This window comes from Mustela putorius, unplaced genomic scaffold, assembly GCF_011764305.1.
Source record: "Mustela putorius furo isolate JIRA1106 unplaced genomic scaffold, ASM1176430v1.1 tig00000129_pilon_pilon_pilon, whole genome shotgun sequence".
Classification (NCBI taxonomy): Eukaryota; Metazoa; Chordata; class Mammalia; order Carnivora; family Mustelidae; genus Mustela; species Mustela putorius.
In genome coordinates, this window is record NW_025421290.1 from 53,273,430 (window position 1) to 53,291,732 (window position 18,303).

The 18,303-nt window shown below is 42.1% G+C and overlaps 1 gene segment (V, D, J or C); it reads right to left on the reverse strand.

Moving 5' to 3' along the window:
- The window catches only part of LOC123390501, an 85,888-nt gene extending 68,439 nt beyond the window's left edge, over positions 1–17,449 (reverse strand). Inside the window, 1 exon segment of the V gene segment in view lies at positions 17,298–17,449. Coding sequence covers positions 17,298–17,343 — 46 coding nt within the window.
- Positions 17,450–18,303: the final 854 nt, after the last annotated feature.

Consider the following 18,303-nt stretch of genomic DNA (forward strand, 5'->3'; position numbering starts at 1 on the left):
ATCCAGTGGTCTCTAGGACGGAATACTCCAGCCCATGCCTGAAGGAACTCAGCGAGATTTCTGTTCAGGGTCCCTCCATGGCAGCAGCCTTCTGTGACCTGGATGACTGAGTGGTGTTTGCATGATCCCTATACAGCAGTCTTGGCAAAGGCAGCGACTGGAAATGTGTTCCCCAGACCAATATCACTTGCACTTTTAGTGGCCACGGGGTGCTGAGACAAGCAGGCACTTCGGGTGACCCCTGAGACAGTGGCTGGGGGCCCACACTGCCCACACCATGAATTTGCGTTGTTCAGTGGAGTTTGCCAAGGGGGAGTGTGTGTTCTGGATCACCCAGAGGGGAGCAGACTGAGGCCTCTCTCTGAGGTGGAGGTCTGGGTGCATTTTGCTTTCCACTAAACCTCCAAAAAGCTGCAAAAAAAAAAAAAAAAACCCAAAACCCTCCAAAATACAAAATCCCAAAGAACCAGTTTCCACAGAGCCCAGCCCCTAGATAGGGGGCAGGACGACTCAACCCAAGCAAGACTGACTGAAAAACAGTGCAGTGGGCCCCTCCCCCAGAAGGAAAGCCAAAAGAACAGGAGGACAACCACCACAATATCCCCATATTACTGTAATACCCCAACATCAGGGGAAAACAATATATTAAACTTCCAGTATAACACTAAAATCTGTATATTTCATAGATACATCTCTTTAAAAAAATTCATTCTCATGATTATCGTTCTTTTAATTTCTTTAACCTACTTACCATTACAACTAGAGGTTTAATACAGCATATTCCAAAATAACATTTTAACTTGAACTTTTTTCATACACATATCTCTGTTTTTCTTTTCTTTTTCTTTTTAAAAATCATATAGATATAAGCTTCAAGGTAATCCTTTTTCCATATTCAATGCTATCCTTATGTCTAAACCAGTTTTAATCCCCCTTTATCTCAGGAAAGTTGAGTCTTTTAACAACGATATCAAGGTATACCCAGCAAGAATCAAAATAACCATCCTCGTCCACATCAAGGATTTACAACTACCTTCCCATCTTCTTCAATCTGTGTTTCTGTGCATTTGTTTTTGTTCTGGTATTATATAAATCTCATTCTTGGGGTTCATTTTGGCTGGGTTCTTTTTTTTATTCTTTTTATTTGTCATTTACTCTTGTTTCTCTTTTTGTTTATATACCTTATAAATCTTACTTTTGGGGCTCATTCTGGTTGGGTTTGTCTTTTTTCTCTCTATCTCTCTTTCTTTTTTCTTTCTCTTTGGTGGTGACTTCTGATTTCTCTGAAGCATTCCAGGATGCACCTTGGCTGGATCGTGGTTGATACATTCTGCTATACATCCCTTCAAAATCCTCTCACCAAAATGACTAGGAGGAAGAACACCCAACAGTGTAAAAATTCAGAGACTGTGCCCTCTCCATCAGAACTCTTGGATATGGACATAAACAGTATGTCAGAAAGAGAATTCAGGGGGTGCCTGGGTGGCTCAGTGGGTTAAGCCTCTGCCTACTGCTCAGGTCATGATTGGGATCAAGCCCTGCATTGGGCTCTGTGCTCAGAGGGGAGCCTGCTTCCTCCTCTCTCTCTCTGCCTGCCTCTCTGCCTACTTGTGATTTCTCTCTCTCTGTCAAATAAATAAAATCTTCAAAAAAGAAACAAAGAGAGTTCAGCATAACAATTATCCAGGCAATGGCTAGGTTGGAGAAAACCATTAGTGACAATATAGAATCTCTAAGGGCAGAAGTGAGAGCCACTAAGGAAGAAGTTAAAAGTTTAATCAATGAGATCTAATCTAATCTAAATACTCTAACAGCTAGGGTAACTGGGGCAGAAGATAGAATTAGTGATCTAGAGGACAAACTGATAGAGGAAAAGGTCAGGAGGAGGGCTGGAACAAACAGCTTAGAAGCCATGAAAACAGACTCAGGAAATAAATGATGCCATGAAATGTTCCAACATCAGAATTATTGGGATCCCTGAGGGGGTGGAGAAAGAGAGAAGACTAAAGGTACAGTTAAATTCTGGATGAAAATTTTCCCAGTATGGAGAACGGAACAAGAGTTCATGTCTCAAGGCACACGAAGCTAGAAAAGCCTCAGTGAGCAACTAAGCTACCCCCATGAGCAACTAAGCTAGAAAAGCCTCAGTGCACTTGATTGTGGAACTGAAGAATCATAATTTTAGGGAAAAGCTTCTGAGGGCATCTAGGTGGAAAAGATTCCTCAGGCATTGAGGAAGGTCCATCTGAATAATATCAAACCTGTCCAAAGAAACTTGGCAAACCAGAAAGGGATGGCAAGACATACTCAGGTCATTAAATGAGAAGAAAATGCAGCCAAGAATACTTTATTCAGCAAGGCTGACATTCAGAATGGATGGAAAGATAAGGAGCTTCCAAGACCGGCAAGGCTTAAAAGAGTATGTGACCATCAAGCCAGCACTACAAGAAACATTAAGGAGGGGTCCTATAAAAGAAGAAATAACCCAAGAGTGACATCGACCAGAAATGTACAGAGACTATCTGTAGAAACAAGGGCTTCATAGGCAGCGTGATGTCAATAAAAACATATTTTTCAATGATCACTCTCATCATGAATGACCCATATGGAACCCCTGTCCCATAAAATGGCACAGGGTTGCAGATTGAATAAAATGACAGGACCTGTCCTTATGTTGTTTACAAGAGACCCATTTTGAACCTAAGGATACATCCAGACTGAAAGTGCAGGGATGGAGAAGCATCTTTCATGCCAATGGGCCTCAAAAGAAAGCTGGAGTAGAGATTCTCATATCAGATAAATTAGATTTCAAATTAAGGACTATAGTCAGAGATACAGAAGGACACAACATCATTCTTAAAGGGTCTATCCACCAAGAAGATCTAATAATTATAAATGTTTCTGCTCCCAATATGGGAGCAGCCAACTACATAAGACAACTGTAAATCAAGATAAAGAGTCATATTGATATGAATACATCAATCATAGGGGCTCTTAACATGCCACTCTCAGTAGTGTCTAGATCTAGATTTGTCTAGATCATCCAAGCAGAAAATCAATAAAGAAAAAGGAACATTTAATGACACATTGGACCAGATGGACCTCATCGATATATAAAGAACATTTCTCCCCAAAACAACAAATACTCATTCTTCTCGAGCACATATGAAACCTTCTCCAGAATAGACCATGTACTGGGTCATAAAAAAGGGCTCAACTGATACCAAAAGATTGAGATTATTCGATGTATATTCTCAGACCACAGTGCTTTGGAACTGGAACTCAACAATAAGAAGAAGTTTGGAAGAAATTCAAACACCAGGAAGCTAAGGACCACCTTGCTTAAGAATGCTTGGATTAACCAGGAAATCAAAGAAGAACTTAAACAATTCATGGAAACCAGTGAGAATGAAAACAAGTCAGTCAACATGTGTAGGAGAGGGTGTGGAGAAAGCGGAACCCTCTTACACTGTTGGTGGGAATGCAAGTTGCTACAGCCACTTTGGAAAACAGTGTGGAGATTCCTTAAGAAATTAAAAACAACACTTCACTATGACCATGCAATTTCAGTACTGTGTATTTACCTCAAAGATACAGATGTAGTGAAATGAAGGGCCATCTGTACCCCAATGTTCTTCGCAGCAATGGCCACAGTCACCAACTGTGGAAAGAAGCAAGATGCCCTTCAATGGATGAATGGATAAGGAAGATGTGGTCCATATGCACTATGGAGTATTATGCCTCCATCAGAAAGGACGAATAACCAAATTTTGTAGTAACATGGATGGGACTGGAAGAGATTATGCTGAGTGAAATAAGTCAAGCAGATGGACTTAAATATCGTGGTTTTTCTTATTTGTGGGATATAAGGAATAACACAGAGAACATGGGGAGATGGAGTGGAGAAGGGAGTTGCAGGAAATTGGAGGGGGAGATGAACCATGAGAGAAGGTGGACTCAGAGGAACTAACTGAGGGTTTTGGAGGGATGGGGGTGGGAGGGGGGGTGAGCCTAGTGGTGAGTATTAGGGAACGTATTGCATGGAGCACTGTGAGTGGTGCATAAACAATGAACTCGGGAACACTGAGAAGAAATTTAAAAAAATAAATAAAATTAAAAAGAATAAATAAAAATTAAAAAAAACACAAAGTATAAGGATAGAGGGAACATTCCTCGACTTTATCAAATCTGTCTATGAAAAACACACAGCGATTATCATACTTAATGGGGAAAAGCTGAAATCCTTCCCATTGAGATCATGGACATGACAAGGATGCCCACTTTCACCGCTTTTGTTCAACAGAGATGTCCTAGCAGCAGCAAACAGACAACAAAGAGAAATAAAAGGTATCCAAATTGGGAAATTAGAAGTCAAACCCTTTCGCTTCACAGATGACAGGACACTTTATAAAACCCAAAAGACTATACCTCCAAACTACTAGAACTCCTACAGCAAATCAGCAATGTGGCAAAAAATCAATGGGCAGAAATCAGGTGCTTTCTTATACACTAACAATGAACATATAGAAAGGGAAATTAGAGAATCTATTCTATTTACTAGAGCACCAAAAACTACAAGATACCTGGGAATAAACCTAACCAAAGAGGTAAAGGATCTGTACTAGGAACTACAGAACACTCATGAAAGAAATTGAAGAAGACACAAAAAGATGGAAGACCATTCCATGTTCTTGGATTGGAAGAATAAACATTGTTAAAATGTCTATTCTGCCCACAGCTATCTATACTTTCAATGTGATTCTAATAAAAATTCCACCAGTATTTTTAAAGGGCTGGAATAAACAATCTTAAAATTTGTACGGAACCAGAAAAGACCCTGAATTTCTAAGGAAATGTTTAAAAAAAAAAAAACAAAAAACAAAGCTAGGGGCATCATGTCGCCTGATTTCCAGCTTTATTACAAAGCTTTGATCACCAAGACAGCATGGTACTGGCACAAAAACAGGGACATAGGCCATTGGAACAGTGTAGAGAGCTCAAATATTACTGGCAAGTCTATGGTCATACAGTCTTCGACTAAACAGGAAAAAATATTGAGTGGAAAAAAGACAGTCTCTTCAATAAATAGTGCTAGGAAAATTGGACAGCTATGTATAGAAGTAATGAAACTCAACCATTCTCTTACAGCATACACAAAGATTAACTCAAAATAGATGAAAAACCTCAATGTGATACATGAATCCATCAAAGTCCTAGATGAGAACATAGGCAGTAATCTCTTCGACATTGGCCACAACAATTTCTTTCAAGATATGTCTCCAAAGGCAAAGGAAACAAAAGCAAAAATAAACTTTTGGGACTTCGTCAAAATCAAAAGCTTCTGCACAGCAAATGAAACAGTCAAGAAAACAAAGAGGCAACCCACGGAATGGGAGAAGATATTCACAAGTGACAGTACAGACAATAGATTGATATCCAGGATCTATAAAGAACTTATCAAACTCAACTCACACAAAACAGACAATCATGTCAGCAAATGGGCAGAAGATATGGACAGACAATTCTCCAATCAAGACATACAAATGGCTATCAGACACATGAAAAAATGTTCATCATCACTAGCCCTCAGGGAGATTCAAATTAAAACTACATTGAGATATCACCTTACACCAGTTAGAATGGCCAAAATTAACAAGACAGGAAACATGTGTTGGAGGGGACGTGGAGAAAGGGGAACCCTCTTCCACTGTTGGTGGGAATGCAAGTTGGTGCAGTCACTTTGGAGAAGAGTGTGGAGATTCCTTAAGAAATTAAAAATAGAGCTTCCCTATGACTGCAATTGCACTCCTGGGTATTTACCCCAAAGATACAGATGTCGTGAAAAGAAGGGCCATTTGTACCCCAGTGTTTATAGCAGCAATGACCATGGTCGCCAAACTGTGGAAAGAACCCTTCAATGGGATGCCCTTCAATGGATGAATGGATAAGGAAGATGTGGTCCATATACACTATGGAGTACTATGCCTCCATCAGAAAGGATGAATACCCAACTTTTGTAGCAACATGGACGGGACTGGACGAGATTATGCTGAGTGAAATAAGTCAAGCAGAGAGAGTCAATTATCATATGGTTTCATTTATTTGTGGAGCATAAGAAATAACATGGAGGACATGGGGAGATGGAGAATAGAAGGAAGTTGAGGAAATTGGAAGGGGAGATAAACCATGAGAGACTATTGACTCTGAAAAAGAATCTGAGGGTTTTGAAGGGGCGGGGAGGTGGGAGGTTGGGGGAGCCAGGTGGTGGGTATTATGGAGGGCATGGATTGTATGGAGCACTGTGTGTGGTGCCTAAACAATGAATTCTGTTACACTGAAAAGAAATGAAAAAAGTAGTTAAGAGAGGAAATAGTAAAAGTTAAAAAGAATTTTAGCATAAGAATAAATTAATGTTAAAAAATATTAATTAACTTTGCAAGACTAAAGAATCCTGGGGAGAAAGCCATGCATTCCGTGCTTTGCTTTCTCCTCCTCTGGAATTCCACTGTTCTCCTTGGTAAGTGAACTTCATCTTGGCTGGATTTCTTGCTGATATTCTGGGGGAGGGCCCTGTTGTAGTGATTCTCAGGTGTCTTTGCCCAAGGTTGAATTGGACCATCCTTACCAGGGGCCCAGCTATGTAATCCGCTAAGGTTCGGTTTTGGGGAGCTTTTGTTCCATGAACGCTTTCCATAGAGCTCCGAAGGATGGGAATGAAAACGGTCGCCTCCCAGTCTCTGGCTGAAGGAGCCTAGAGCTCATGGCCCCACTCAGTGTGCACTCGGAGAAAAGTGTTCAATCACTCCTGTGTCCCTGGCTTCTGGCTGCGCTCCAAGATCACCCAGCCTGTGGCTGGGTGTCTCTTTCTCTGGCACACAGCCCTGCCTGGAGTCTCTGAACCTCACAGATCCCTGAGCTATTTCAGGGGGCTCTCCCCGGATCTTGTGGGGTCCCAGCTCACAGAGCAGTGGTCTGATTGTGCCACGGATCACAGTTTAAGGTAATCCTGAGTTGAGAGCTCACTCCTCAGCTCCATCTCTGTAGCCAGCTTCCCTGCTCTAATATCTGTGAATTCCATGACACTCAGACACCCCTGATCCTTTCGTGACTCTGTGGGACCTGCGGACCATGCTGTCCTACGTGGGCTTCACCCTGGCTTAGCTTCTGGAGTGATGTCCCTCAGGGGAGCAGCCTTTTAAATGTTCTGGTTTTATGCTCCATTGCTCTGCTGTTTTCTCGGAAGCTGGTCCCTCCCTCTAGGTCTATCTTCCCGTCGCTTTGGAGTCACTTCTCTGATGGTCCTACCTTTCAGAAAGTGGTTGATTTTCTTTTTCTCTTCTTCTCTTCGATCTCCTATAGGATTTGTAGGTGTTCGCAAGGGTTTGATAAGCTATCTAGATGATCCCCTGCTACCTGATGTCTCCTGAGCCTGCTACTTCTCTGACAACTTGACTCCTCCTCACCCTTCCTGGATGTATCTTGATATCTTTGTTAAAGGACCCAACTTTCCTGAGATAATGGGGAATTAAAACTGGTTGATATATAAGAGTAGCATTGATTGGGTAAAGGGATTACCTTGAAGCTTATCTGTATATGAATATTTAAAAAAAAATTTAAAAAATAGAAAAGCAAAAGAAAAACACAGGTATATGTATCAAAAAAGTTCAAGTTAAAAGGTTATTATGGAATTTGTTGTACTGAACATCTCATTGTGATGGTAAATAGGTTAATAAATTATTTAAAAATTGAAAATAATGAGAATAGTGGGAATGAATTAAAAATTAAAGTTGTATCTAAGATGTAGTGTGTTTTGTTCTCTTGTAGGTTTTTTTTGGGGGCTGGCTTTCTGTGGGAGGGGTCTGCTGCGTGTATTTTCAGGCAGTCTTGCTATCCTTGAGTCCTCCTGTCCCTCTCAAGGCGCTGGGCTTTGAGGAAACTGTTTTTTCAGGCTTTGTTCTTTTGTTGTTTTTTGTTTTTTTTTTCCCCTTCCCTTTGTGGCTTTTGGCATTTCTTTGGAGGTCTAGAGGAAAGCAGACTGCACCCAGACCTCCGTCTCAGAGAGAAGCCTCAGTCCGTTTCTCTCTGGGTGTTCCAGAGCATGTAAATTCCACCACCTGCTGCTGGCAGAACACATCCCCAGTCACAGTCTCAGTGGTCAGAAGAACTCCCGCTTTTACTGAAAACCATGGGAAATACTAATCCAGAGAGCTGGCTTCCTGTGGTTGCCTCTGTCATGGCTGTCTGTGCAGGTCCAGACCTCCAGAGAGGTCCCAACTAGAGATAGCACACTGAGATTTTCCTGCTGGTCCAGGCTGGGAGTGTTCAGCTCTCCTGGTCCTAGAGAGCACTGGCTAGGATCTCTGTCAGGGGAGGGTGTGGAGAGTGACTCAGACCCCATTTGCACAGTGTGCATGCAGAGTACAAAAGGCTGTGGTTCTAGAGAGCTCCAGCTGGCATCCACATGAGATTCTCTCACGTGAGCTGCCATCCAGATGCTCTCATGCATGTTGGCAGTTCAGGGACCAAGGCCTGGTTCTCTGCTGCACTCTCTCTGGCTCAGCACCAGGTGTAGTGGTCCTGGGTTCATGGGCTTAAACCCCTGTCCCTAACCACCTGATTCAATCAATTTCCCTTTAAGATCTTTTGCTCTTTTTGAGTGCTTTCAACCAGACTCCAAGTTAATGCTGGTCCCCAATCACAGGGCACTCTCATATTGCGGTATTACTTTCCAATGGGTCACTTCTGCTGGCTCCCTCCCCCTCTTTATCTTCCAATATCAGTCTGATGTTCCCACTCCACTTAACCTGTCCGCTGGCCTCTTATGCCCCCATAGAGATCCAGAAGTGTATAATTCTAATCTCAGGCTGATTTCATGGGTGATCAGAGTTCTTTGGTAGGTAATCAGCTCACTTTAGGGGACCGGTTGGAACAGCATCTCCTATTTCTCCGCCATCCTGTCTCCTGAGAAAAGGTGTTTATCAGGTGTGAGAGTAATTATTCAAACATTTGAGAGAATAGGAAGTATCCTGAAAGTGGACCATGAGGTAGCTGGCACACTGGGAGAGAGCACAGAGGAAGTGGCCTTACCTTCATTATGGAGCAACCTCCTCCCCATGCTGACTGGCATCTGGAGGAGCATGCCCTCTTTTTAGGGCTAGGGAAGCAACCAGGGAAGAAGACAATCAAAGAAAATTAAGCCTAACCTATGCATCAGAAGGGGAACAATTAGTATCAGAGCAGTGATCAATAAATTAGAAACCAGAAATACAGTAGAACACATCAGTGAAACTAGAAGCTGGTTCTTTGAAAGAATTAGAAGATAAATAAGCCACAGGCAAGAATTATCCAAAAGTAAAGAGAAATGACCCAAATTATTAAATTATTAAATTGTTAAGTTATGTAAATTAAATTAGTAAATTATTAAATTATGAATGAAAGTAGAGAGATCATCACCAACACCAAGGAAATAGAAATAATCGTCAGAAATTATTATCAGCTGCTATATGTCAATAAGTTAAGCAACCTAGAAGAAATGGATGCATTCCTGGAAACCTATAATCTTCCAAGACTGAAACAGGAAGATATTGACAACCTGAATAGACCAATAACCAGTAACGAGATTGAATATAGTTGCCAAACTACAGAACACTTATGAAGGAAATGGAAAAAGACTCAAAAAGATGGAAAACGTTTCATGCTCATGGTTTGGGAGAATAAACATGGCTAATATTTCTATGTTGCCAAGAACACGTAGATCCTAGATAATTGTCACGTAGATCCTAGATAATTGCATAATAGTACTTTAAAAGGATTATCCATCACAACCAAGTGGGATTTTCCCTGGGCTGACAGGTCCATTCAACATTTGCAAACCAGTCAGTGTGATAGAACAAATTAAGAAGAGAAGAGAGAAGAATAACATGGTCCTCTCAATTGATGCAGAAATAGCGTTCGATAAAATACAGCATTCTTTCCCGCTTAAAACTCTTCAGAGTGTGGGATAGAAGGAACATTCCTCAATTTCTTAAATTCCATCTATGAAAAACCCACAGCAAATATCATTCCTTTAAGATCAGGAACATGACAAGGTTGCCCCCTTTAGACACTATTGTTCAGCATAGTCCTAGAAGTTCTAGCAACAGCAATAAGAAAACAAAAAGAAATAAAAGGTATTCAAATGGGCAATGAAGGAGTCAAACACTCTCTTCACAGATGACACGATACTTTATGTGGAAAACCCAAAAGACTCCACCACCAAACAACTAGAAATCATGCAGCAATTCAGTAACATGGCAGGATACAAATCCTTTGCACAGAAATCAGTTGATCTTGTATACACTAACAATCAACCTGTGGAGAGAGAAAATAGAGAGAATTGACTCCATTTATAATAGCACAAAAATAATAAGATACATAGGAATACACCTAACCAAAGAGGTAAAGTATCTATACTGAAGAAATTACAGAACACTTATGAAGGAAATGGAAAAAAGACTCAAAAAAGATGGAAAAACATTTCATGCTCATGGTTTGGAAGAATAAACATTGCTAATATTTCTATGTTGCCAAGAACAACCTATACTTTCAATGCCATCCAGATCAAATGCTGGAACAAACAATCCTAAAATTTGCACAGAACCAGAAAAGATCCTGGATCAACAAGGAAATGTTGAAAAAGGATAACAAAGCTGGGGTCATCACATTGCCTGACTTCAAGCTATATTACAGAGTAGTGATCACCAAGACAGCAACCTGAGGGTTTTGAAGGGGCGGGAGTGGTTGGGTGAGCATGGTAATATTATGGACGGCATATAATTCATGGAATACTGGGTGTGGTACATAAACAATGAATTCAGGTACACTAAAAAGAAACTAAAAAAAAAAAAAAAGGCAGCATGGTACTGGTAAAAAACAGACACTTAGACCAATGGAACAGAGAAGACAGTCCAGTCATGGACCCTCAACTCTATGATCAAGTAAATGAGCAAGCAGGAAAAAATATCCAATGGAAAAAAGACAGTCTCTTCAATAATTGGTGCTGGGGAAATTACCTATATACAGAAGAATGGAATTCGACCATTCACTTACACCATACACAAATATAAACTCAAGATGGATGAAAGACCTCAATATGAGACAGGAATCATCCAAATCCTAGAGGAGAACATAGGCAGTAACCACTCCGACATTGGCCAAGCTAATTCTTTCAAGACATGTCTCCAAAGACAAAGGGGACAAAAGCAAAAATGATGTTTTGTGACTTCATCAAGATCAAAAGCTTCTGCACAGCAAAGGAAACAGTCAAAACAAAACAAAGAGACAATGCACAAATGGGAGAAGATATTTGCAGATGACACTACAGAAAAAGGGCTAATATCCAAGATGTAGAGAGAACTCAAACTCAACACTCAAAAAAACAGACAATCACATCAAAAAAAATGGGCAGAAATCAAGTAATGTGATGCCTGATTTCAATCTTTACTACAAAGCTGTGATCACCAAGACAGCATGGTTCTGGCATAAAAACAGATACATAGACCAGTGGAATAGAGTAGAGAGCCCAGATATGGACCCTCAACTCTATGGTCAAATAATCTTCGACAAAACAGGAAAAAAATATACAGTGAAAAAAAAAGACAGTCTCTTAAATAAATGGTGCTGGGAAAACTGGACAGCTGTAAGTAGAAGAATGAAACTCGACCCTTCTCTTACACCGTACACAAAGATAAACTCAAAATGGATAAAAGACCTCAATGTGAGACAGGAACCCATCAGAATCCTAGAGGAGAACATAGGCAGTAATCTCTACCATATCAGCCACAGCAAGTTCTTTCAAGATATGTCTCCAAAGGCAAAGGAAACAAAAACGAAAATAAACTTTTGGGACTTCATCAAAATCAAAAGCTTCTGCACAGCCAAAGAAACAGTCAAGAAAACAAAGAGGCAACCCACGGAATGGGAGAAGATATATGCAAATGACAGTACAGGCAAAAGGTTGATATCCAGGATCTATAATGAACTCCTCCAACTGAACACACACAAAACAGGCAAACATATAAAAAAATGGGCAGAAGATATGAACAGACACTTCTGCAATCAAGACATACAAATGGCTATCAGACACATGAAAAAAGTTCCTCATCACTAGCCCTCAGGGAGATTCAAATTAAAACCACATTGACATGTCACCTTACACAAGTTAGAATGGCCAAAATTAACAAAACAGGAAACAACATGTGTTGGAGGGGATGTGGAGAAAGGGGAAACCTCTTCCACTGTTGGTGGGAATGCAAGTTGGTGCAGACTCTTTGGAGAACAGTGTGGAGATTCCCCAAGAAATTAAAAATAGAACTTCCCTATGACCCTGCCATTGCACTCCTGGGTATTTACCCCAAGGATACAGATGTAGTGAAAAGAAGGGCCATCTGTACCCCAATGTTTATAGCAGCAATGGCCACGGTCGCCAAACTGTGGAAAGAACCAAGATGCCCTTTAACAGACGAATGGATAAGGAAGATGTGGTCCATATACACTATGGAGTATTATGCCTCCATCAGAAAGGATGAATACCCAACTTTTGTAGCAACATGGATGAGACTGGAAGAGATGATGCTGAGTGAAATAAGTCAAGCAGAGAGAGTCAATTATCATATTGTTTCACTTATTTGTGGAGCATAACAAATAGCATGGAGGTCATGGGGAGTTAGAGAGGAGAAGGGAGTTGTGGGAAATTGGAAGGGGAGGTGAACCATGAGAGACTATGGACTCTCAATATGAGACAGGAATCTGAGGGGTTTGAAGTGGCGGGGGGGTGGGAGGTCGGGGTACCTGGTGGTGGGTATTATAGAGGGCTCGGATTGCATGGAGCACTGGGTGTGGTGAGAAAATAATGAGTACTGTTTTTCTGAAAATAAATTAATTAAAAAAAAAGGGAAGTCTAAGCCCAAATTGGCTCCAAGGTAAGATTTATCAAGTATACAAACAAAACAGACAAACAAAAAGACTGACAAAAGTATTTGACATGAGAATATATATATATATATATATATATATATATATATATATATATATATATGTGAATTTAAAAAAAACCTTATAAAGAAGAACTCCAATTATAAGATTTATATACTATTAGAAACGCTCAAATACATAGACACACTGGAGGATGAAAAATATGGGAGCGTAGTTATAAATTTTCAGTGTGGGCGAGGAAGGTTGTTTTGATTTTTCTGGATGTATCTTGATATCTTTGTTAAGGACTCAACTTTCCTAAGATAAAGGGGGATTAAAAATTGGTTTACCTATAGCGTTAGCATTGATTGGGGGATTGGGATTATCTTGAAGTTTAACTCTATATTAATATTAAAAACTAAAAATAGAAAAGAATAAACTAAACTAAACTAAAATTAAATTAAAAAATTAAAAAAATGGAAAAGCAAAAGTAAAACGGGTATATGTATCAAAATGTTCAGGTTAAAAGGTTACTATGAATTTGATGTACTGGACATCTCACTGTGTTGGTAAATAGGTTAAAAATTATCTATAAAAGAATGAACCAGAATATTGGGAATGGTTTAAAAATAAGGGTTGTATCTATGAAGTCGTGGTGGTTGTTCTCTTGTCGTCTTTTTTTTTTTTTTTTTTTTTTTTTTTACCCTGGTTGGCTTCCTGGGGGAGGAGTCTGCCATGTAGGCTTCCAGGCAGTGTTCCCTGAGTTAAGTCCTCAAGCCCCCCTCAAGAGGGTGGGCTCTGAGGAAACCTGTTTTTCAGGCCTTTGTTCTCTGGAGGTTTTTATGTTTGTTTGTTCATTTGTTTTCTCTTCCTTTGACAGCTTTTGATGGTCTTTGGAGGTTTAGAGGAAAGAGATTGCACCCAGACCTCCCTCTCAGAGAGAAACCTCAGTCTATCCCCCTCTGGGAGCTGCAGAGCACATAAGTTCCCCCTTGGCCCCTGGAAGAGCACGTCCCATGTTGCCGGCCCTGGGGACACAGGTACTCCTGCTTGTACCCAAAATGACAACAGCGGCGGCTCTCTGGGCAGCTCCAGACTGCCAGAGAGGTTCCAAGCAGCGATAGCACACTGAGATTTTCCCGCTGGCCCAGACTGAGAGTACTCAGGCCTTCTGGGACGGAGAGCACTGGGATGGCACCTGCATGCACCTCTCTCAGGGGAGGGTGTGGGGCACGACTCAGGCTCTGATAGCATGACATGGTTTGCGCGTGGGGACTACAGAAAAGTCTGTGCTTCTGCTGGCTGACAGGGCTCCCAGCCCCTCATGGGAGCTGGACCTCACATGCTCTCAGACCTTCTTGTGGCTCAGGGACCAAGACATGGTTTCCTCACTGCACTCTCTCTGGCTCAGCACCAGGGGTGGCTGCCCTGGGTCCAGGGACTTAAGCCTCTGTCCCTAACCACCCTGATTCCCAGAACTTCCCCCTGCAATTCTTTGTTCTTTTTGAGTGCTTTCAATCAGACTCCAAGTTAATGCTGGTCCCCAGTTGCAGGGCGCTCTCCTATTTCCAATGGGTCTCTTCTGGTGGCTCCCTCCCCCTTTTGTTTATCTTCCCATATTAGTCCGATGTTACCACTCCACTGTACCTGCCCACTGGTGTCTTCTGTCCCCATAGAGATCCAGACGTGTATAATTCTAATCTCAGGCTGATTTCATGGGTGATCGGATTTCATTGGCAGGTAATCAGCTCACTTTAGGGTACAGGTTGAAAAGGGGCCTCCTCCTACTTCCCCGCCATCTTGTCTCCACCTCACTATTATGTTTTATATTTTATACTAAATAACTCTACAAATAATAGAATAACGGGAAGTGGGCACTATAATATCTTGAATGAAAATCACAAGCAGATTGTTACTTTAGGTTGTTTTTTATAATTTATATTGCACAGTAAGTTCATCCGTTAAATATGTGAACTCTTTTTGGTTGTAAAATATATTACCAGTTATGCAAGTAATTCCAATAGTACTTCCAGGGGTAGCAGAATCTAAAAATATACAGATTTATAGTGTAATAATTCATCAGAGGTTATCAATAAATGAAACATACCACGGATATTATGGAAAGAAGGATATGACAATTCGGCAATGCATGCAGACATTTTCTGCCAATGTTTGTATATTAGAACAGAAAGAAATGTATATATACCTCATAAGAAACACAGCTGGGGACAGCCTGCTGATTATGCAGAGAAAAACCTGAGAGATGAGATTTGGGGAACAATGGAGAATACTGAAAGTCCACAGTTGCTCAAGAGAACTTGGTGGTGACACAGGTAAGTGAGAGAGTCTGTGAGGTTCTGCACACCTGGGACTCCTTGTCCAGGTTCATCTGGATCAGTGAACACAACACAAGGAGACTCACAGGAGGCCGGTACACTAGATTGGTAACTATTCTTAGACATTCCTGTAATGTATTAAATACACACACAGGACAGCTGCCAACACAGAGAAGACCCGCTAATGAGTGTCCCTCTTCTTGGGAACGACCATCCCAAGATGCTTCATGCTGAGTTGAGGAGTGGGCCTGACCCTCCTCCAGCTACAGGCAAACAGATTCACCTCAGACACAGAAGATGCATTCCATGCAGACCACCCCCTCGACGTTACAAGAGTAGAAGGACTCTGAGTGGAAGGGCCTTTCCTGTGACTCCTCTGATGTGCGAAGACCAGTACTGGTTTCACAGGAAATCAAGAGAGCAAACAGCCCAGAAGATATTTATGAATTCTCTCTAGGGGAAATCCTGGCCAGTTCAATGGGACAAAAGCAGGGATATGAGAGGAAGTGACAGTATTGTCTCATATAGTACCTGCTATATTATTTTATTTCTGGGATCGTGGTTTGAGCCATATATCCCCATTTCAGCCCCACTTCAGAGCCCTCCCATCATGGGAGACATTCATTATTGAGCCTTTCTCCATCTGACACTTGGTGAAGATCTTGTCAGTGTGACAGGACACCCAGTTCCATGGGGCTCAGGATACAGGACAGGTTGAGGGAGAAGTCAGAAGAAGGAGAGAATGAGGTTGGGGGTTGGTTTCTGATGGATATTCAATGGATAGCACAGGGTGGGCAGGGATCTGGGACCTGCCAGCTGGACCTCAGGATTCACATGGATTCCCTGTGTGGAAGCTGGGAAACATGTCTCAAACACAGTCACCAAGGACGCTCTCATGGACTCTCCCCACCAGAACAGGACCCAGCAGGAAAGGGATGGGTTTTCCTCTCTGGATTGTCATCCCGCCAGTTTCATGGGGAAATCTGAGCGTCCCTCATAGCAGGTGGACTCCTTTTCCATCCAGGAAATGCAGCGGTGCCTACAGAAGGGCAGTTCCTGATCACCTGTGTCCGCCTACATGTACAATGAGCCAGAGGATACACTGGAGCCAGGAGGACAAGAACTGACTTGGGCAGTCATAAACATGTGGGGACAGTGTGTGCCCCGCTGAGGGCAGAGAACAGGCATGCAGAGAGCCTGGGCTGTGCAGATGTTTCTCAAGGACAATGGGAAATTGCAACATGTGCTTCAGTGGAGGACGAAAATGAGACATAGAAGAGGTTGATGAAGGGAAGTTCCCCGGAGACTGGTGAGATCTCTGCTGTGTGGAAGCAAAGTTATATTCTTGTGGTTGGCTGCATGGAGAACACGAGGTATTAGAGATGAAAGAAAAAAAAAAATCCCTGTGGACAGCTGAGGGTCTGGAGAGGAAATCCCTGATCTCAAAAGGAAGTCCTACCTACTGCACCTGCTCCTGGGTCTGATCTCTGCTGTGGATGCTGAGCGCTCTCTGCTGCCCTGAGTGCCCCTGCAGCTCAGCACATCCTATGTCAACATGGAGGTTTCTGTCCTGGCTCACACTGAGGGCCCTTCACTGTGTCTCTTGCACAGTAATACATGGCCGTGTCCTCAGTTCTCAAGCTGTTCATCTGCAGATACAGCGTGTTCTTGCCGTTGTCTCTGGAGATGGTGAATCGGCCCTTCACAGAGTCTGCGTAGCTTGTGCTACTTCCACCAGTATTAATCCATGCGACCCACTGCAGCCCCTTCCCTGGAGCCTGGCGGACCCAGCTCATGTAGTAGTTGCTGAAGGTGAATCCAGAGGCTGCACAGGAGAGTCTCAGGGACCCCCCAGGCTTCACCAGGTCACCCCCAGACTCCACCAGCTGCACCTCACACTGGACACCTGCAGACAGAAGACATCTTGGTCAGGAAACTATCACATATCCTGTTTTTCTCTCACTCACATTCACTCACATACTCAATTTCTTTTTTTTCTCCATAAATTACCTTTTAAAAGAGCAAGAAGGAAAACCCAGCCCAGCACAAATTCCATGGTGAGCTGTCTGTGTTCTGTCCTGATCACTGAATGAACACTTGGGTATCCCGGGCCTGGGGCTCCTCTCCCAGCTGCAGGATCTTGGCTGTGCTGGTTAAATCAGCAGAGGGGAGGCCCTATTTGCATGTCCTCTGGCTATATATTCAGCTTGGGGATCTATTCTGACAGAGAGGCTGTGACCCACAGTTGTGAATACCTTTAATTTAGTGCTAAGGACAAATTTTGAAAAAAAAAAGTTTTTTTATTATATAGCATTTCAGGGTGTATACTTGTGTTTGTAGGGTGTCCATGAACATATATGGGGTGAGACTGACCCCAGGATCTAGGTCAGTGCTCCCCCCACAGGAATTGCTGCCCCCCACCCCGAATCATCTGCAGGGCAGAGTGTCAGGCTATGAGGCATATAGAACCCATCCTGTAATGGGGATGGATTGATTTTGCTTATTTTATACTTTACCATAAATATAGAGAAAATCAGCATCGTGTAGGTGTGTTTTCATATCTTCTGATCTCTCTATGTCCCTCCAGAATCACCTTTGTTATTACCCATAATAAGTTCGATGTGTATATACGACACAAGATGAACGGCCCACATATGGAGTGTGTGATATGATAAACACAGGTGTCACAATTAACATTATGGACAGTGAGTGCCTCAATTCTCCCTAAAATGTCCAGATTTCCCCCTGGAATTCCTCCTTCCCTTTCCCTTGTCCTCCCTGTTCCCACATAACTATTGTTCTTCCTCATGTCACCTTATACTGGCTTTAATTCTGTAGAATTCATAAATGGGTCATTGTACTCTATGTACTTTCTCTGTAGGGCTTCTTTGCCCCAGAATCAATCCTTGTGGACACAGTCGTGTTGCTGTCTGCATCAGGAATCACTGGCTTTAATGACTGACAGCTCTGAGGGCAGCAGTTGGAAGCACCAGTTGGAGGAAGATCTGAAAGAGCA